General features: G+C 40.1%; 1 protein-coding gene across 3 annotated transcripts in view; it reads right to left on the minus strand.

Annotated features, from left to right (window-relative positions):
• The window catches only part of sdccag8 (SHH signaling and ciliogenesis regulator sdccag8), a 409,652-nt gene that overhangs the window by 349,681 nt on the left and 37,445 nt on the right, over positions 1-22,526 (minus strand). For all 3 annotated transcript variants that reach the window (XM_072264841.1, XM_072264844.1, XM_072264843.1), the window contains exons 5-8: positions 17,443-17,568; positions 11,663-11,827; positions 10,852-10,916; positions 3,605-3,793 (exon numbers count right to left, since the gene is read on the minus strand). In XM_072264841.1, the coding sequence (XP_072120942.1) occupies positions 3,605-3,793; positions 10,852-10,916; positions 11,663-11,827; positions 17,443-17,568 (545 nt within the window). The remainder of the gene's footprint in view (positions 1-3,604; positions 3,794-10,851; positions 10,917-11,662; positions 11,828-17,442; positions 17,569-22,526) is intronic.

Raw genomic sequence — 22,526 nt, forward strand, 5'->3', positions numbered from 1 at the left:
CGCAAAACACTCTTTTAAACTCTTCTCCTCGATCTGTGCCAAGTCCTCTTTCTCTCCGCAAGCAAATTGATTGGACTGCCGCTAATGTGCCAAGCCCCATGAAATGCCCCTTTTTTTAAAAACATTTCTCTTTGACCTGTGCAAAGCTCTCATTCTCCCCGCGAATTGACTGGTCCACCACTCGTGTGCCGAGCCCCGTGAAACACTCCTTTTTTAAACTCTTCTCCTCGATCTGTACAAAGCTCTCTCTCTCTCTTCGAATCGATTGGTCCGCTACAAATTTGCCTCCAGGGATGTTTGTATACATTGCTCTTATTTTCCAATACATTACATTTTATTGCTAGAATAAACATTTTGCTCTTGGCAGATGGTGTTTTAGATTTTTCTTGTGAGACTCATTATTTGGTTTAAAATATTGTGGATTTTATAAACTGTGGGAACCCTGCAAAAGATTACTATCATCACAAGTTACAGATGAACTGCTGGTAGCTTAAAAAATAACAATATGCTTCCAAACTTTGATAACTTGTCATACAAATAAGGAAGGCTTTGACATACGAGCAACCAGTGTGCTTGGGTTACAGAAACATGTTTACAGAATTCACAAATAACAAATTGAGATATAGGATAAAATTTACTCACAGAATTTAAATAAAAATAAATAGACACTATTTTTTCCCAACTTGCTTTTCTTGACACGTGTAGATGGTGCAGCTTTGCAAATTCAAATCCCTTCCCAAACCTGACCCCCACCCACGCGCCTCCCCCCCCCCCGCAAAACCTCCAGGGTATCCTGTGCATTTTTTTTTGAAGGCCATTGTAGAATTATCTTAAGAGACAGTCATCTGAAATGCAAACATTATTATCTGTGCAATAATTTGCGCATTTCAGCCTACTATTTTTTGTCGTATAGATAATGCGCCTTGTGGCGAATCTGGCAGCAACCTTGCCAGTTCTTTACCATTTAGTCCGTTTTTTTACGAGGCCGAGTTGCTAGCTTGATGCTCAACCCAAGATGGATGGAAAGCATACAAGGAGCTGGCTGATTTGAATCTGGGTCCACTCGCCTCGAAGTCCGGTGTGGATACCACCACACCACCAGCCAGCAAATACAGACAATAGTGAACACTGATAATGGAGAAGAAAGATAGAGGAGAATTTGAGGAGTTAAGTTTTGGGGAAACTTTCAGAAAGGAGAGATGGGCGTGGTTTTGAGGAACAGAAACAATTTCAAAATACATGGGCGAGTTGACAAGGTTGACTAGGAATATTGGAACATACAAGGAATACACAGAATACTTAAGGCCAGCAACATGGACGGTTGATAAAGGACATCCGCTCTGCACTCGAAGACCAGCAATGTGGACATAGGACAGAAAGCATCCAGGGTGTAGGCTTCCACTCCGCACTTGAGGGCCAGTGAAGTGACTGTTGATGGACATCCATCGATGTTGGGCTGACAAGCGCTGTGGATGAGGACCAGCGAGGATGAGAGCTGGTGGCTCACCAGGCCAGCTGTCCTCCCAGATTAGTGTGTCCCGGGATCAGACATCCATGCAAGCAGGGGGCACTAGGGCTGGCGAGTCAGGAGTTCAAGGCCTGGAATAGTGTGCCTTGGTAGCATAATGGCTAGTGCGATGCTCTTACAGCTCGGGGTGTTGGTGTTAAGAGTTCAATCCAGGCATCCTGGAATGCGTGGGTTTCCTCCAGTTTCCCCTCGCACATTTGGACAGGTACATGGATGGCAGAAATATGGAGGGCTATGGTCAGACTGCAGGTCGATGCAGGTAGGCAATTTAAATGGTTTGACATGGACTAGATGGGCCAAAGGGCCTGTTTAGTGCTGTCCTTTTCTATTACTCTATTCCGAAGATGTACCGGTTGGTAGGTTAATCGGTCAATGTAAATTGCCCCGTGATTAGGGTACAGTAAAAAATCTGGGGGTTGCTAGCATTGCGGCTCAAAGGGACAGAAGGACCTATTCCACGTTGTATCTTGAAACAAAATAAAAAATAGCTAAAAATATGGGGCCCTGTCATTGGCGAGCCCGGAGTTCAGGGTCCCATGATCAGTACAGAATATTGAAGCCTGGAGGTCAGTCGAAAATCCGGAAGTTGAAGCCCAATAACTGATGCCCTGGGTCTGAGTCTATGTTCACCGGAAAAGGCAGTCACCCACTGTCTGTCAGCGAGTCCGCAGATGCACTGGAGACTGCAGGCCTGACATGGGGTTGGAGAACTGTCTGTATGTGTGAGCGGGTGTGTGGCTGGGTGGGAGTGAGGGAAGAGGCTTGTTCTGCAGTTGTTTCTTTGGTTGCTTGTTGTGCTCTGTGCTGTTTTGCTGAATATTATGGACATGCTACGTTGGAGACAGATTGTATGGCAACACTTGCGGCTGCCCCCAACAGAACCTTAGATTGTGACGGCTGTTAATGCAAATGATGCACTTTACTGTATGTTTCAATGTACATGTGATTAATCTAGCACACCAGGGAAAGAAAAAACTGATGAATGGAGCAAGGTTTGGGTGAGATTTAAATTCTAAGTAAATAATTTAACTTGTTGAATAAATAGTTAACTGAAATTATTAGGATGATGGCATTAGTATTGTAGGGATATAAATCAGAAGCATCCAAAGTGCTCTGGGTTTTGCCTTCCATTCAGCATTTTATTAATGTTTAGAAAAATACTGGGAATAACAGATGCATCCTGAACAGATGTTCAAGCTCCTGTACAGTTCCCCAATTTATTAGCTCAAGGGTGCTCTGAACTTCAATTTTCTCAGTGTACAACTATGCAGTAAAAATGTAATTCATTCCAACTATCCCAGCCACTGGAACTTCTTTGGGGGGGGGGCGGGGAGGGAGGATATACCCTATTTCTAATACATTAATATGAAAATATGGTCTGATATCATTCATGAATGGGCTGGCTGTAAATCTGAACAATGTCCACCTGTTAATGATTCCGCATATGCACTCAGTGGCCAGTCACTTTATTCAGTCAACACACATAACACGTGTTTGCACTTTATTCAGTACAGGGTGTAGAACCTGGTGTGATCTTCTGCTGCAAAAGGTTTGGAAATGTTACATTCTTCTGCACACCACCGTTTTTACATGTGGTTATTTAAGTTACTGTTGCCTTCCTGTCAGCTTGAACAAGTCTGACCACTCTCTTTAACAAAGCATTTTTGTCCACAGAACTGCCACTCACTGGATGTTTCTCAGCTTCTCGCACCATTCTATGTACATTCTAGAGACTGTTGTATCTGAAAATACTAAGAGATCAGCAGTTTTTGGGGTATTCAAACCACCCGATCTGGCATCACCATCATTCCAGTCAAGTTACTTAAATCACATTTTTTCCCCATTCCAATGCTTGGTCTGAACAACAACTGAACCTCTCACGTCTTCATGCTTTTATGCATTGAAATGTTGCCACATAACTGGCTGATTAGGTATTTGCATTAACAGCATGCATACAGGTGTACAGTATCTAACAAAGTGGCCACTTTGTTCATTATGTATGTTAATTAATCAGGTACAAACAAAAAGAGGACAATTCCTAAATATGGAATTATATGTAGTTTGGTGCATACTTACTTTTTCAATGAGTCTATAGTCTGTATGTGTACGTCGCTATGAGTCCGGGCCATAACTGCCTCATGCTGGGCACATTTCAAACACAAGCCCCCAACACGATCTGCACTGTTTGCAGCAAGCAGCAGCTCCTGGTGTTTTAATCGTTCAATGAACTCTTGACATTGCTTTTGAGATTCCAATAGATCTTTTCTAGTATTGAACAATAAATGAAATGTTTCAATAATTACATTCATTGTTAATTACATATAAAATAAAGCACAACCCAAACAAAGGCAATCAAATATAAAGCTTTCATGATAGTATAGTAATGAAAATTAATTTGGGTAGCATACATGAAGCCAACATGCTGGAATGGCACCAAAGCACCATGATTATAGATGCTGCTAATAAAGGAGACTAATCTGATTTCACAACTACACAAGAGGCAGAATAGCTTCTCCTGAATCCAACATCTAGGATGCGTACATTCCTTGCCTTGTGTCTACACCAAGAGAAAAGCAAGGAGCAACATCACTATCTGTGGACTTTTCCAAGACCTTGGTCAATTGAGAGGAATTTGGTCAATAAGACCAAAGAACTGATTGCGGAGTTCGGAAAGGGTAAAATGAGGGATCAGAAGTGGGGAGAGTGAGCAATTTCAAGTTCCTGGATGTCAATATCTCTGAGGACCTAAGCTGGACCAACATACTAATGCAGCTATAAAGAAGACAAGATGACAGCTATATTTCATTAGGACTTTAAGGAGATTTGGTTTGTTACAAAAAACACTCTCAAATTTCTACAGACCTATTGTGGAGAACAATCTAACTGGCTTTATCACTGTCTGGTATTGTGAGGGGTGGGATGTAGTTAATGCACAGGCTTGAATAAGCTGCAGGGAGTTGTTCAATTAGTCAGCTCCATCACGGGCACTAGCCTTTATAGGTATTTGGAGACTAATGATAAAATAATTCAAAGTCAGCATGGTTTCTGTAAAGGGAAATATTGCCTGACAAATCTGAGAAGGGATGGCACAACTAGTTAAGGAAAATGTCATGGCAGAGCTTAGTCAGGACAGACTGGAGACCTTGTCTAATGAGGTGTTATGGTTGGAACTGAAAAATAAGAAAGGCATGACCAGTTAATGGGGCTATATTACTGAACACCTAGAAGTCTGACGGATTGAGAGGAACACATTTGTAAAGAGATCACAGACTGTTTCAAGAAACAGGCTGTTACAGTAGGCAATTTTAACTTTCCACATATTGACTGCGACTCCCATACTGTAAAAGGGATAGAGTTTGTCAAATGTGTATAGGAAATTTTCCTTAATCAGTACGTAGCAGTCCAAATGAGAATGTAAGCAATACTTGATCTGCTATTGGGGAATGAGAAGTTCATGTGGTGAATACCCTGCATCTAATGATCTAATTGCACCCAATGATCATAATGCTTTTAGTTTTAAAGTCAATATCGAAAAGGATAAGTCTGGGCTGTGGTTTCAGATTTAATTGGAGAAAGGGCAATTTTCATGGTATCAGAAAGGATATGGCAAGTGTGGATTGGGACGGGCTGTGTCCTGGGAAAGGTGTACTTGTTAAATAGGAGTACGGCAGAAGTGAAATTTTGAGAGTACAAAGCTTATAAGGGACTGTCAGAAATAAAGGTAAAGATAATAAGTGTAAGGAAAATTTGTTTTCAAGAGATATTGAAGCCCTTGTTAAGAGGGAAAACAGGAGGTGCAGAGCAGATATAGGCAAATAGGAACAAATGAAGTGATTATGAAGTACATGAAGTTGAGGAAGGTTTTTCACTCAGAGAGTGGTTGGTGCATGGAATGCACTGCCTGAATCAGTGTTGGAGGCAGATACACTAGTGAAATTTAAGAGACTACTAGACAGGTATTTGGAGGAATTTAAGGTGGGGGGTTATATGGGAGGCAGGGTTTGAGGGTCGGCACAACAATGTGGGCCGAAGGGCCTGTACTGTGCTGTACTATTCTATGTTCTATGAAATGCAAGAGAACACTTAAGAAAGAAATCAGGAAATTTAAAAGAACGCATGGAGTTGCTTCTAGGTGAAGGAGAATCCTAAGGGATTCTACAGGCATGTTAAGAGCAAAAGAGTTGCAAGGCACAAAACTGGTCCTCTGGAAGACCAGAATGGTAATCGATAGTTGGACCTAAAAGAGATGGGGGAGATCTTAAATGCTTTCTTTGCATTTGTATTTACTTGGGATAGGGATGCAGTGTCTATAGAAGCGAGGCAATGTGGCATGAACCTCATGGACCCTGTACAGATTACAGATGAGGAGGTGTTTGCTACCCTGAGGTAATTCAGGGTGGATAAATCCCTAGGGCACCAAAGACTTTGTGGGAGAAGCCAGAGAGTGGTAGTAGAGAGTTACCTTTCTGACTGGAGGCCTGTGACCAGTAGGGTGCTGCAGGGATCGGTCCTGGGTCTGTTGCTGTTTTTTATCTACATCAATGATCTAGATGATAATGTGGTTAACTGAATCAGCAAATTTGTGAATAACACCAAGATTGGAGGTGTAGTGTATAGGGAGGAAGATTGTCATGCCTTGCAGTGAGATCTGGACCATCTGGAAAAATAGGCTGAAAAATGGCAAATGGAACTTAATGCGGACAAGTCAGGTGTTGCACTTCAGAAGGACCAACCAGGGTCGGCCTTGAACAATGAATGGTAGGGCACTGAGGAGTGTGGTAGAACAAAGGGATCTGGGAATGCAGGTCCATAATTCATTGAAAGTGGTGTCACAGGTGGATAGGGATGTAAAGAAAGCTTTTGGTACATCAGCCTTCATAAATCAAAGTACTGAGTACAGGATGAGGGATGTTATGTTGAAGTTGTACAAGACATTAGTGAGGCCTAATTCAGAGTATTGTTTTTTTTATTATGGTCACCTACCCACAGAAAAGATGTAAATAAGGTTGAAAGAGTACATAGAAAATTTACAAGGAATTTGCAGGATCTGTAGGACCTGAGTTATAAGGAAAGATTGATTAGGTTAGGATGTTTAAGAGAAGCTTGAATAGGTTCATGGATGGTAGGGGTATAGAGGGCTATGGTCCTGGTGCAAATCGACGGGAGAAGTCAGTTTAAATGGTTCAATATGGACTAGATTTTCTGACGGCTCTATTTCCTGAGGAGACTGAGGTCCTTTAACATCTGTCAGACGATGCTAAGGATGTTCTATGAGTCTGTGGTGGCCAGTGCTATCATGTTTGCTGTTGTGTGCTGGGGCAGCAGGCTGAGGGTAGCAGACACCAGCAGAATCAACAAACTCATTCATAAGGCCAGTGATGTTGTGGGGATGGAACTGGACTCTCTGACGGTGGTGTCTGAAAAGAGGATGCTGTCCAAGTTGGATGCCATCTTGGACAATGTCTCCCATCCACTACATAATGTACTGGTTGGGCACAGGAGTATATTCAGGCAGAGACTCATTCCACCGAGATGCAACACTGAGCGTCATAGGAAGTCATTCCTGCCTGTGGCCATCAAACTTTACAACTCCTCCCTTGGAAGGTCAGACACCCTGAGCCAATAGGCTGGTCCTGGACTTATTTCCTGGCATAATTTACATATTACTATTTAATTATTTATGGTTTTACATTGCTATATTTATACTCTATTCTTGGTTGGTGCAACTGTAAGGAAAACCAATTTCCCTTGGGATCAATAAAGTATGACTGACTATAGATGGGCCAAAGGGCCTGTTTTTGTGCTGTACTATCTTATGACTCTGTCTTTCAGCTTTGATCAAGAATTCCCAGGATGAGACGCTGGAAAATATGTACTGCTTCCCATACCTTTGGAACCACCTCTAAGCAAAGTCAAATATTGATGAAATTCACATCTCTTTCAATATTTTTTCTGATTTTAGCAAGAGTGAAAGAGTGTTTGATGACGTGTAACATCACTGTTGTTGTGATGGGAGATTTTAACTTCCCTAATATTGATTGGCACCTCCTTAGTGCAAGGGGTTTAGATGGGGTGAAGTTTGTTAGGTGTGTTCAGGAAGGTTTCCTGATGCAATATGTAGATAAGCCAACTAGAGGAGAGGCTGTACTTGATCTGGTATTGGGAAATGAACCTGGTCGGGTGTCAGATCTCTTGGTGGGAGAGCATTTTGGAGGTCGTGACCACAACTCTGTCTCCTTCACCATATGCTGGAGAGGGATAGCAGTAGACAATTTGGGAAAATATTTAATTATGGTAGGGGGAAATATGATGCTATTAGACAGGAACTTGGGAGCATAAATTGGGAGCAGATGTTCTCAGGGAAATGCACGGCAGAAATGTGGTAAATGTTCAGGGAACATTTGCATGGAGTTCTGCATAGGTATGTTCCATTGAGGCAGGGAAAGGATGGTAGAGTTAACGAACCATGGTGTACAAGGGATGTAAAAAATCTAGTTAAGAAGAAAAGCAAAGCTTACGAAAGGCTCCAGAAACTAGGTACTGTTAGAGCCTAGAAAAGGCTCTAGAAAATTACAAGGTTGCTAGGAAGGAGCTTAAGAATTAAATTAAGAGAGCCAGAAGAGGCCATGAGAAGGCCTAGGACAGCAGGATTAAGGAAAACCCCAAGGCATTCTACAAACACGTGAAGAGCAAGAAGATGAGCCGTGTGAGAATAAGACCAATCTGATGGAATGGTGGAAATGTGTGCATGGAGTCAGAGGAGGTAGCGGAGGTACTTAATGAAAACTTTGCTTCAGTATTCACCAGAGAAAAAGACCTTGGCAATTGTGGGGATGACTTACAGCAGACTGAAAGCTTAAGCTTTCATAGACATTATGAAAGAGGATGAGCTAGAGCTTTTGAAAAGTATTAAGTTAGATGAGTCACCAGGACCGGATGAGATATACCCCAGGCTACTATGGGAAGCAAGGGAGGAGATTGCTGAACCTCTTGCAATGATCTTTGCGTTATCAATAGGGACAGAAGTAGTGCTGGAGGATTGGAGGGTTGCAAATGTTGTTCCCTTGTTCAAGAAAGGGAGCAGAGATAACCCAGTAAAATTATAGACCAATGAGTCTGACTTCAGCGGTAGGCAAGTCGTTGCAGAAGATCCTGAGAAGCAGGAATGATGAGCATTTGAAGAGACATAATCTGATTAGGGATAGTCAGCACAGCTTTGTCAAGGGCAGGTCATGTCTTACAAGTCTGATTGAATTCTTTGAGGATGTAACAAAACACATTGATGAAGGTAGAGCAGTGGATATAGTGTATTTAGATTTCAGTAAGGCATTTGATAAGGTTCCCCATGCAAGGCTCCTTCAGAAAGTAAGGAGGCATGGGATCCAAGGAAACCTTGTTTTGTGGATCCAGAATTGGCTTGCCCACAGAAGGCAAAGGATGGCTATAAGTGGTTCGTATTCTGCATGAAGGTCGGTGACCAGTCGTGTTCTGCAGGGGTCTGTTCTGGGACACTTCCTCTTTTATAAATGACCTGGATGAAGAAGTAGAAGGTTGGGTTAGTAAGTTTGCTGATGACACAAAGATTGGGGGTGTTGTGGATTGTATGGAGGGCTGTCAGAGGTTACAGTGGGACATTGATAGGATGCAGAACTGGGCTGAGAAGTGGCAGATAGATGGACTTCAACCCAGATAAGTATGAAGTGGTTCATTTTGGTAGGTCCAATTCCAAAGCATAATATAGCGTAAGTGGTAAGACTCTTGGCATTCTGAAGCATCTGAGAGATCTTGGGGTCTATATCAATAGGACACTCAAAACTGCTGCGCAGGTTTACAGTGTTGTTAAGAAGGTGTATGATGTGTTGGCATTCACCAACCATGGGATTAAGTTCAAGAGCCATGAGGTAATGTTACAGCTATATATGACCCTGGTCAGACCCCACTTGGAGTACTGTGTTCAGTACTGATCACCTCACTACAGGAAGGATGTGGATACAATAGAGAGAGTACAGAGAAGGTTTACTGATGTTGCCTGGATTGGAGAGTTGAGAATTATGAGAATTGATTGAGTGTACTTGGCCTTTTCTCCTTAGATGTATAAGATTTTGAGGGGCATTAATCATGTGAATAGCAAGGGGCTTTTTTCCAGGGCTGAAATGGCTAACATGAGGGGGCATAGTTTTAAGGTGCTTGGAAATAGGTACCAAGGGGATGTCAGAGGGTAAGTTTTTCCACACAGAGAGTGGTGGGTGCATTGAATGTACTGCCAGCAGCAGTGGTGGAAGTGGATACAACAGAGTTTTTTTAAGAGCCCCTAAGATAGGTACATGTGCTTAGAAAAATAAAGGGCTATGTGCTAGGGAAATTCTAGGCAGTTCCTAGAGTAGGTTGCACGGTCAGCACAACATTGTGTGCTGTATATTTCCATGTTCTATGTTCTATACACTCTGACTGGTGGGAATCACTGGCTAAGCAATTCTCAGAGTGAAGAAGCATTTGGGATGATGTTGTGAACCCTGAGACCATTTGTAGGGAGCACATAGAAACCCAGTGTAACTGTCAAGAAAAGTGCCTTGACACTTCCCAATTTTCCCTTCTCACTATTACCATCAAGCAGGAAGCACAGGAGTCTTTCAATCCATACCACCAGGTTCAGGAGCTGTTTTTACCCTACAACCATCAGGCTCCTGAACCAGTGTGGATAACTTGACTCACCTCAACACTGAACTGATTCTAAAACATACAGACTCTTTCAAGGACGCTACAACTCATGTTTTCAATACAATTTATTTATTTGAACAAATTGTCTTATTTTGCATGTTGGTTGTCAGCCTTTGTTTACGTAATCTTCATAAATTCTACTGTATTCCTTTTGTTTTCCCGTAAATGTTTGCAAGAAAATAAATCTCAAGGTAGTATATATATGGTGACATACATGTACCTTGGTAACACATTTACATTTGACTTTGACTCACCTATACCCCAAGCACCTCTTGCTTGACAGATGCTGGACATCTAAAACAGGAATGGAAAATGTTGGAAGCACTCAGCAAATCAGGCACTCTGAGCAAAGAAAAGCAGAATTGAATACTTCATTTTCTACGCAATGTTTCTCTTTCAACAATTGGTACCTGACCTGCTGAGTCTGCCCAACATTTTTGTTTGTGGCTTTGTTCATTATCTCAAAACCCATAGAACTACAGTGGAGATTAATCACATTTGATTGCAAGGAAACAAAGAGCAGCATTGAAACAGAATGCATCATGAGTGACTACACTAGTTCCATATTAAATGAAGGGAACTTTATTTCAATAAATTTCTATTACCTTAATAATGAAACTTGTACCTCCAGAGTTGCTGTCTTCCCTTCGTACATACTCTCTAGATTTTCCTGAAAAGGAAAGTGAAGTTACTTGCAAGTGAGGTTTCCAATCACATTACAGCTTGGTTCTGATGAAGGGTCACTGACCAGAAATACTGTTATTCCTTCAATAAACAGCTGAGCATTTCTAGCAGTATGTTTTTAATTATCCTTCTCTGAATCTTATGAAGAGTTTGAGACAGTGAATCAGTAATTTTCCTTGACTTATGCTTAAACACTCATCTGAAGGCTACCCAGGTGGAATGAACATTAAATTCTCCAACTTGTGGTAACTGTTTCCCCTTTCTCTCTCCTCCTGATCCAAGGCCCCTATCACCATGTTGTTTTCCCCTCTCCATCTGTCAATCACACATTCCTCCCACAGGTTCCCCTTCTCACCTCCCTCCCTTTACTCATTTCTCCACACTCCTCTCTTAACAGATTCCATCATCTTCAGCCTCTTGTTATTTCCATCTGTCACCGCCAAGCGCCTGATGCTATTCCCACTCTCCCCACCCACCTCGATCAACTTGTTCCACCCCTTCCTTCGACCTTTTTATAATGGTTTCCTCCTCTCAACCTTTCAGATCAGGTGAATAGTCTCAACCCAAAACATTGACTGTTTATCTCCCTCCACAGATGCTGCCTGACCCACTGAGTTCTTCTAGCATTTTATATGTTGCTCCAGATTTCAGCATCTGTAGTCCAGTGTGTCTCTCCAAAATAAAACTAAGTACACACACACAAACACACACACACACACAAAATGTACTCACTACTTCTCGTTGCCACTTCTTGATTTCTTCTGCAATCGTACTGTACTCATGTTGCGGCAGAGTTGAACACGGCTGATCTTGTTGATTCAATGGTGAAGAAGTCTCATATACCTTGGGTGATCTGGTGGGGATTTGATCTCCTGGACATGCACTTTTTGAATGTTGCTGAAAAGGTTCGTAAAAGTTACCCAGTGTTAGAAATCAGAAAAACTTGAAGGAAATAAAACACATTTATCAATGGTGTTTACCCATAGAGTAAAAAACTCAACAAAAAAGTGTTTTAGAAGGAGTGCAGAGGAAACTATCAAAATGGTATCTAGGTTTTAAAGTGCAGAGATGTTGCCCAAGAGCAGAGGGCAGGGAAAATTTTGTGAGAGGCATTGAAATTTAGGATAGGTTTGTTGTGAAATTTGTTGTTTGAGGCAGCAGTACATTGCAATACATAATAAAAAAACTGTAAAATAAAGTATTTAAAAAGTTAAGTTTAATAAGTAGTGCAAAAAGAGAGAAAAAAAAGTAATGGGGTATTGTTCATGGGTTCAATGTCCATTCAGAAATCTGATGGTAAAGAGAAAGAAGCTGTTCCTGAATTGTTGAGTGTGTGCTTTCAGGCTTCTGTACCTCTTCCCTGATGTAGCAATGAAAAGAGGGCATGACCTGGGTGATGGCAGTCAAACAGTGTTGGTAAGTAGAAAGTGATCAGCAATATCATTAGGATCAACACAGATTTGAGATTATAGTTCAGCATTCAATACCATCATTCCCACAATACTGATTGAGAAGTTGCAGAACCTGGGCCTCTGTACCTCCCTCTGCAATTGGATCCTCAACCTCCTGACCGGAAGACCACAATCTGTGCGGATTGGTGATAACATATCCTCCTCGCTGACGATCAACACTGGCACACCTCAGGGGTGTGTGCCTAGCACACTACTCTACTCTCTATATACACATGACTGTGTGGCTAGGATTAGCTCAAATATCATCTATAAATTTGCTGATGACACCACCATTATTGGTAGAATCTCAGGCAGTAACAAGAGGGCATACAGGAGTGAGATATGCCAACTAGTGGTTTGGTGCCACAGCAACAACCTGGTACTCAACATCAGTAAGACGAAAGAGCTGATTGTGGACTTCAGGAAGGGTAGGATGAAGGAACATGTACCAATCTTCAGAGGGATCAGAAGTGGAGAGAGTGAGCAGCTTCAAGTTCCTGGGTGTCAAGTTCTCTGAGGATCTAACCTTGTCCCAACATATCGATGTAGTTACAAAGAAGGCAAGACAGAGACCATGCTTTATTAGGAGTTTGAAGAGATTTGGTATGTCAACAAATACACTCAAAAACTTCTATAGTTGTACTGTGGAGAGCATTCTGACAGGCTGCATCACTGTCTGGTATGGAGGGGCTACTGCACAGACCGAAAGAAGCTGCGGAAGATTGTAAATCTAGTCAGTTTCATCTTGGGTACCAGCCTACAGAGTACCCAGGACATCTTCAGGGAGCTGTGTCTCAGAAAGACAGTGTCCATTATTAAGGACCTCCGGCACCCAGGGCTTCCACTTTTCTCATTGCTACCATCAGGTAGGAGGTACAGAAGCCTGAAGGCACACACTCAGCAAGTCAGGAACAGCTTTTGCCCCTCAATTCCTAAATGGACAATGAATCTTTGGACACTACCTCACTTTTTTTAAAAAAAACAGTATTTTTGTTTTTTGCACTTTTTAAAAAATCTATTCAATATACATATTTGATTCACTTATTTATTTATTCCTACTTTTTATTTTTTTTTTCTCTGCTAGATTATATATTGCATTGAACTGCTGCTGCTAAGTTAACAAATTTCACTTCACATGCCCGTGATAATAAACCTGATTCTGATTCGGAAATAATTGATGAAAGAATTTGAGGAGAGAAAAGGATTAGAATTACTTTTCATGATGATCAAGACTGTCTACTGTAAAGGTGATGGATTCAATTCCTTTAGTAGGTGGAAAAGTACAGTGCGTAAAAAAGAGTATTCACCCCATTGGATGTTTATATATTTTATTGTTTTACAACATTGAGTCACAGTGGATTTAATTTGGCTTTTTTGACATTGATCAACAGAAAATGACACTTCTTTGTCAAAGTGAAAACAGATTTCTACAAAGTGATCTAAATTAATTACAAATATAAAACACAAAATAATTGATGGCATTCACCCCCTTTAAAATGACACAATAAATCATCACTGGTGCAGCCAATCGGCTTTAGAAGTCACATAATTAGTTAAATGGAGGTTACCGTGTGCAGTCAAGGTGTTTCACTTGATTGTAGAGAAACTATACCTGTATCTTGAAGGTTCAACTGTTGGCGAGTCAGCACCCTGGTAAAAACTACACCATGAAGACAAAAGAACACTCTAAGCAACTCTGCAAATAGGTTATTGAAAAGCACAAGGTGGGAGATGGATACAAAAGAATTTCTAAGTCATTGAATATTCCTTGGAGTATAGTTAAGTCAATCAACAAGAAATGGAAAGAATATGGCACAGCTGTAAATTTGCGTAGAGCAGGCCATCCTCAAAAGCTGAGTGACCATGCAAGAAGGGGTCAGGTGAGAGAGGCCACCAAGAGACCTATGACAACTCTGGAGGAGTTACAAGCTTCAGTGGCTGAGATGGGAGAGACTGTGCATACAGTACAACTGTTGCCTAGGTGCTTCACCGGTTGCAGTTCTATGGGACAGTGACAGAGAGAAAGCCACTTTTGAAAAAAAAACACATGAAATCTTGCCAGAAGGCATGCGGGAATCTCTGAAGTCAATTGGAAGAAGTTCTATGGTCTGATGAAACCAAAATTGAGCTTTTTAGCCATCAGATTAAATGCTGTTTGGCATAAGCAGACTCTGGAAGGCTTGTGAAGATAGAGGGTAAAATAAATGCAGCAAAATACAGGGAAACCCTGGAGGAAAACTTGATGCAGTCTGCAAGAGGACTGCAACATGGAAGAAGGTTTGTTTTCCAGCAGAGCAATGACCCCAAGCATAAAGCCAAAGCTACACAGGAATGGCTTAAAAACAACAAAGTTAACGTCCTGGAATGCCCAAGTCAGGGTGCAGACCTCAATACAATTGAGAATTTGTGGCTGGACTTGAAAAGTGCTGTTCACTCACAATCTACATGCAATCTGACAGAACTTAAGCAGTTTTGTAAAGTAGAAAGGGGAAAAATTGCAGTGTCCTGATGTACAAAACAGATCGAGACCTACAGACTCCAGACAGTCTCATGGCTGTAATTGCTGCCAAAGGTCCATCTACTAAATACTGTGAGGGGATCCTGAAGTACCCCTATTAACTGTGCTTTTGAAGACAGAGCGAGTTATTTACCACCGGTATGTTACTTTTGAAAAAAAAAGAGAGAGAGAGAGAGAGAGAGAGAGAGAGAGAGAGAGAGAGAGAGAGAGAGAGAGAGAGAGAGAGAGACAGAGACAGAGAGAGAGAGAGAGAGAGACACACACACACACACACACACACACACACACACACAGACGGACGAAGATTGACGGTTGGACTGTCACTTTAAGGCATTGGAAGTAACTTTGGATTTCTACTGAGTTGAGTTTGGAGACAGCACCAAGCAGCTCAAAAGTTGCTATGGTGACCGACAGGCAGGTTGTTGATGTTACTTTCAAGGACTTGTTGCCTGCTTGTGCATTTCTTTACAGACAAAGGAAGGAGGGACTCTTTGAATGACAGGTGATGCTCTGCACAGAGAAATAAATAGGAGGTCAGATGATACAGACCTCAGACACATGATCTGGACACTGAATGAGCATTGTTATGCCCACAAAGAAACTGGGTTTTGGAGGATCGATCAGGCAGATCAATCCAAACTGCTATTCCAGCGGTGAAGAAGGGGTTGACTGGTGGGGAGTTGTCTATGTGTCCACCCTTGCCGGGGTGATAGCTCCACCACAGGAAAACCGGTCCCCCTGGTTAAAGTCACAGTCGGTGACTTGTGAAGGATTTCGGAGGACGACGAGAAGATCGACGGCATCAGCTCACCTGAAGACTCAACTCTCTCTCTATCGCTATTCAACTACACACCACAAACTGAACTGAACTAAACTTTACTCAACATCGTAAGACTGTATCTTTTTACCCCTAGACTTAAAGCAGCTTGGTTTTCATACATATATTTCCACACTTACTGATTTATGTATGTATATATGTGTGTGTGTATATATATATTCATTGCTAACCTGTGTGATTTATTTACATTGATATTATTGTATTGCGTAGTTACTAATAAATATTAGTAGTTTATAGCAATGCTGGACTCCAAAGTGGTTTCTATTTCTGCTGGTTTTTTTGTCCCCGTCACGGGGTACGTGACAATACTGACTTGAACAGGGGTGAATACTTATGCAATCAATTATTTTGTTTTATATTTGTAATTAATTTAGATCACTTTATAGAGATGTTTTCACTTTGACACAAGTCTTTTACTTTTAATCGTGTCAAAAACAAATTAAATCCACTGTGATTCAATGTTGTAAAACAATAAAACATGAAAACTTCCAAGGGGGTGAATACTTTTTATAGGCACTGTATATTGATTTAAAAAATAAAACCTGTTCTACAAGAGCTTTGAGATAGGACTAATTAGTAGCTCTTCAAAGCACCAGCTATAAAAGGTTAAATCATCACCTTTGTATTGCATATCTAAAAAGGGCTCAAAATATGATCAAGGACAAAATGAATAAAATGTAGTCATTAGATTCATTCTTAAGAATAAGGAACATTTGTCAATATCCATAAATAATTTGACTTAAATTATGCACATTCTATAATTTAGGACTCAAATAACTGCAAAATGGCATTTGATGTCCACATGAAGAATCTCATTTGACATGCAAATGCCCTTTGCATTCTAGGAAACGTTAATCATTTGAATATAGCTAAAGAGTTCCCTTGCAAGTATATGCAGCACACAATGAACTACACTGATGCCTCTAGAAGGTTTTGTATGTCATGCATGAATCGTTAAGGACTTTCAGCATTCAGCAAACAAACAATCCAAGTTTGATAACTTTTAAACAGAGCCACTAATCAATGTGAGTCCTACTGAGCAACCCACTTCAGGTGACCTGGTTGAGTATAAAAGTTCATTCTGCATGTAAGTTTCTACACAATGGAATCTATTAGGCCACTGTGGAATTGAGAAAATAATTCATGCAAGTATTCATGTAAAAATGTAAAAAATATTCATGTAACAATGATCACCGTCTTAGTTTGCCAAATCCCAGCATACCAGATACAGATTACAAGCAAATCCCTCATACTTAAACTTCATTTCATGAACCTCTCATTTTAACTATAATTTAAAAACAAATGTAGTGTTATTAAAATATTAGACCAAAAAAAGGAAGTGGAATTAGGCCATTTGGCCCATCGAGTCTGTTCTGGCATTGCATGACTGACTTACATTCCCTCTCAACTCCATTCTCTTGTCTACTCCCTGTAACCTCTGACATCCTTACTAACCAAGAACCCATCAACCTCTGCTCTAAATATGCCCAACGACTTGGCCTCCCATAGCCATCTGTGGCAATGAGTTCCACAGATTCACCACCCTCTGACTAAGAAAATTCCTCCTCATTTCTGTTTTAAACAGACATCCCTATACTCTGAGGTTATGCCCTTTGGTCCAAGACTTCCCCACTACAGAAATCGTCCTCTCCACATTTACGCTTATCTTGAAAAATACAATATGCCCTGGGAGATTCAGACTTACTGGAAAAGAGCACACTGGTGCTTCATTCACAGCATCGCAAGTTGCTCTTGATTTTAGTTCTTCCTGTAGCTTTTCATTTTCAACCACAACAACCTGTACCCGTTGCTTCATTTGTGTAAACTCCTCCTGAATTGGTAAAATACACAACATGCAATGTCAGACATTTAACAGTGAATGAACTAAGATTAGGTTCTTTGTCTAGTAAAGAATATTTAAAATTCCATTTTCCCCATTGAGAATTAAAGCAATAATGAATAATGAATATATTAATTTTGGTTATTTTGAACATTTTGCTCAAATTTACTTTACAAACATGAAATGAGACTTTTATTTTGAAATATACCCAATTTTTCAGTGATGGAAGAGCATTAAACGTCTATAGTTCACCTAGAAGCACAAATTAAGAGATAAAATATCACTATAATACTTGAAACTATAGACAATGTCTGTGGCAATTTACAATGTCAAGTTATTGCATTGATTTATGTCCATTCATATTGAAACTATTCAGAGACCAATTAAACCATGTAATATGATTTATATGCATTACATACATCAACTACTGTGTGATAGGAATTAAAGATTAACAAAATCTATTTAACTACACTGATACCTAATTTTAATTTTATATTGCAGTTTTATACCTTTTAATCTTATCACATTTTTTAAAACAAGCAGATATAAATTTTGAATGCAAGAATAATTCAATATATTTTCTGTAAGTACATGTGCAACTGCTGCACTGTACTTAATTTTGAAACACAACAAAATCTGAACAAAAATATTTAAAACCCATGTTTCAAAGCATTTCACCATATTGAAACTTCTAATTTATTGTGCTCAGGAGAATTAATCTTTGGTATGAGTGCAATGATAATTTTAAAGCATCAAGGCTGGAGTTGCAATGCTGCCTTTTCCCTCCTATTTATTAACTGCCACATCATTATTGAATGAATATTGCTGTTAAGTGTAAAGTCAGAGGAAAGCTTTTTTACCTATCTGTAACATTATGCATTGTAGCAAGCCCCTCATGATTTGAATGTGGCTTTTAAATTGCTTTTGTTATTAGAAGGATAAAACTGAAATATAATTCCATGTTGCAAGAGATTCACAAAAATGCAACAATATTTTATAAGTTGTTAACAAATAGTAAGTTAACAAATTTCACGATATATGCCGGTACACAATCTACATGGATGGTTTTTACACCAAGTATTGGTGATCACTTGGTTGTTTCTGACACAGCAATCAGTAAACCTTTCTCCATTTTCATTTTTCTCCCCTAATCCAAAAGGTCCTATGATGTTATCAACCCTTTCCTGTCCAACTTTGGGGTTAAAATCTCCCATGACTAGTTTTATATCCTGAGATTTACATTGCTTATAAGCACTGTTGAGATCTTCATAAAACTTGCTGATATCCTCTTCATCCGCATCATTTGTTGGCGCATAGACTTGGATTATGCTAATATTAAAAGAGTTACCCTTAATTTAACTAAAAGCAGCTGATCGGATATCGCCCAAAATCCCATAAGATATTTTGATACTTGTTTGTTTAAAATAATTCCAACTCCATACATATGCTGTTGACCTCCAGAATACATTATCAGAGAACTATTCTTAGTGAATTTGCCACTGTCGGTCCATCTAATTTCTGACATGCCTAAGATATCAACTTCCAACCTTTTCATTTCATTTAAAGTGTTGTCCAACTTTCTCTTCTGGTAAGTGTATGGATGTTCCATGTTGCTACCCTTGGCCTTTCCCTATTACTTACAGTCTCTGGATGATAGTCTGGTGTCATTTGCAGCACATGACTACCCCTACCTAGCGAGGTGATCTGTTGATTAGTATCAACCCCATTCACGTTGTTGTCTGGTTCCCTTCTTTTGTTTCTTTCCACGATTGACTAGGCGGAAATTTCAACAGTGGTTCCGTTACCATCAATGAACGCTTTAGAAATAACTAGACAATGGGGTGACCCGTTGGGGCACCCTTTGAGAGAAGGGTAGTGCAGTCTGATGTGACCAGAATGAACATTAAATTTTTCTGAATACCATTGGTATTGCTTTGTTTTGGAAACTGAAGTAGAAAACCTCAGTTTATTAAAGAAGAATGATGCGTAGCAAAGCAAATGAAGCTCCTCCTCATTTAATGAAGGACACTTTTGATGGCATCATTTCTGGTTTATCTGCCACTCTTGTGCCTCTTGTTGTCATTCTGGAGACGTGCAGTCCTTTCATCCCCCATCTCTTCATCTCTTCTGCTGTTTGTCTCTGATCCTGGAGACATGCATGCCTCTCCTCCTCTGTCTCTTCTTCTCTCATCTTTTTTTGTCCTGACTCTTTGATCCTGGAGCCGTGCAGCCCTGGCCTCATCTGATTCTTGTTCTCTCTCTCTCCTTGCCGCTTCCCGACAATGTTTGGCGTCATCTCTTGACTATAGTGTCCCCCTTCCCTTTCCATGCGGCATAATTAGGCTGACCATTTTTTTTTTACCCTAATGCTGGATAGAAGATACGAAGCAGTAACACCAAAGGATGCTGATTATTCTTGATGATGTGGTTGGTGCTCTCCTAAATGGATATGATATAGTCACCACTGTCCTTTGACTGCGGCAAAGGATTTTATGGGTGTCTCGAATACGTCATTACAATAAGATTTAATTATCTCTTATTGATGGGTGGCAGTCTGATCTGTCCCAATCCTGCACATGCTGATGCTGATTAGCAAAATGTGACCCCTCGAAATAGAGCTGCCCTGCCCTTTTGCTCCGGTAGGTGTCGCTGCTGAGGCTGGCCATGTGCATGCATCGGGCTGTTGCGTCCCGATTTCCATGATGGCCGATCCGGTCACGGGTGAAAGCCAGCCTATTGATTTTTGGCGATTGAGCAATTTTATACGAATATATAACTCTGAACTTTGCCTGCATTCTGTAAGTTAGCGCATTTTAATTTGACTTAGCCAAAAAAAAAAGTGCTGATGTCTGCACCGTTTGCGCTAATTGGAGGTCACAAACAGACAGACAGAGCCACCTATTACCAAAGAAGAAATAACTAAAGCAATGAAAAGCATGAAACATGGTAAAGACACTGGACCTGATGAAATTTCAGTGGAAATGATACAAGCCCTAGAAGATCTGGGCATAGATATTCTTTTTGAAGTTTAATGGCATATATGAGTCTGGTATATTGCCTGACGATCTCTAGAAATCAGTATTTATAACTCTGCTAAAAATTCTTGGAACTATTGACTGCGAAAATTATAGAACAATCAGTCTTGTGAGTCACATAATAAAGATTTTGTTAAGAATTGCTCTGAGTTGAATTAAAAACAAGTCCAGAAACTTCTAAACTGCAATATGGGTCTATTGAGGATAGAAGAACTAGAAATGCAATTTTCATACTACGAATGCTTTCAGAAAGAGCAATTGAATATCAAAATGATGTCTTTTTATGTTTTATTGATTTCACTAAATTATTCGACAAAGTGCAACATGAAAAATTATTTCAAATTCTTGCTAAACATTGACGGAAGGGACCAACAACTGCTTCAAAATTTATATTGAAATTAAACAGTGGCGGTAAAAATTGATGATAATATAAGTTGTTGGACTAAAATTCAGACGAGTTAGACAGGATGCATTGCCTCACCGGAATTATTTAATATCTATAGTGAAATGATTATCAGAGAAATAGAAGACCTAGATGGGATAAAAATTGGAGGTGTTTACATCAACAATATAAGATATGTAGACGATACCACCCGAATAGCAAGTGCTGCAGAAGACCTACAAATCCTTCTAGATAAAGTAGTACAAACAAGTGCAGATTTTGGTCTAACCATCAACTGTTAAAAAAAACCAAATGTATGGTAATATCAAAACATCAGGATACTCCCAACTGTAGGCTTCCGAAACATGGACTATAACACCAGAACTCCAAAGAAACTTAGAAGCAACAGAAATGTGGTTTCTTAGAAGAATGCTGAAAATATCATATAGAGATAGGGTAACTAATGAGACAGTACTCCAACGTGCCCATACAAAAAGGTCTTTAATGAGAACATTAAATGAGAGGAAACTTAAATTCCTGGGCCATGTCATCAGAAAGGGAGAAATAGAATGCCTTACATTACAAGGTCGTATGCCCGGGAAACATGGAAGAGGAAGGCAAAGAAGAAAATATACGGACACTGTGAAAGAACTAACAGATCTGAGTGTGCGAGATATCATTGATGCTGCGAGGGATCGTTCGATGTGGACAGCCATGAGCACCCAAGTATGTAACGCGCAAGGCACGTGAAGAAGATGATGTTGCCGGTGATAGTAAACCTGACTCTGATTCTGTATTGCATGTATTACAATTAAAGTCATGAAATTAAAATTTCTGACAATTTTATTTCTTGTACTGTTAACTTACAACATTAATTGCCCATTTAATCTTCACCCTTCCCACGATTCAGGGCCATAGGCATTTCTCTTCCCAGGCAAGAGATCAATTAACTTGTACATTTATCAATTAGTGCATTATATTCTCTGACTGTAATGTGGTATCTTCTGAAAAAGGATGACAGAAAATATATGGCGACCACTTCTGCAACTAGACTGTAAAAATGACCCCAAGTTTCTGGTCAGTTATGACTTTATTCCATTCCCACTCTGAGCATTTTGTCTCAACGTTATGGTTCCTATGAAGGTACATATTATTTAGAAGCACAGTATCTCATCTTTTGACTAGGCACGTTGGATTTTTCCAGGTTCCATAAGGTCTCCAGAATACCAAATTATGCTTGATCTAGATCCACTTTCTTTCTGTTTTTTCACTCAAATTATGACCATCTGCTTTTGTCTTGGTTCCACATTTCTTTTGTTATTTAATATCTGCTGCCTTCCATTCTAAAGTTTTTTTAAAACTCCTTTAGCCGATTTCTCCATCTTAAAAAACTTTTTGATTTGTCTGCTTTTACCACTTTGTAACTTAAGACATTAATTCTGTATTTTTTCTTCATAGCTGTTGCTGACCTGTTAAATATTTCCATCATGACGTGCTTTCATAGAATAATTTGGTCTATTATTTCATCAACT

Source organism: Mobula birostris, chromosome 8 (genome assembly GCF_030028105.1).
Source record: "Mobula birostris isolate sMobBir1 chromosome 8, sMobBir1.hap1, whole genome shotgun sequence".
NCBI lineage: Eukaryota > Metazoa > Chordata > Chondrichthyes > Myliobatiformes > Myliobatidae > Mobula > Mobula birostris.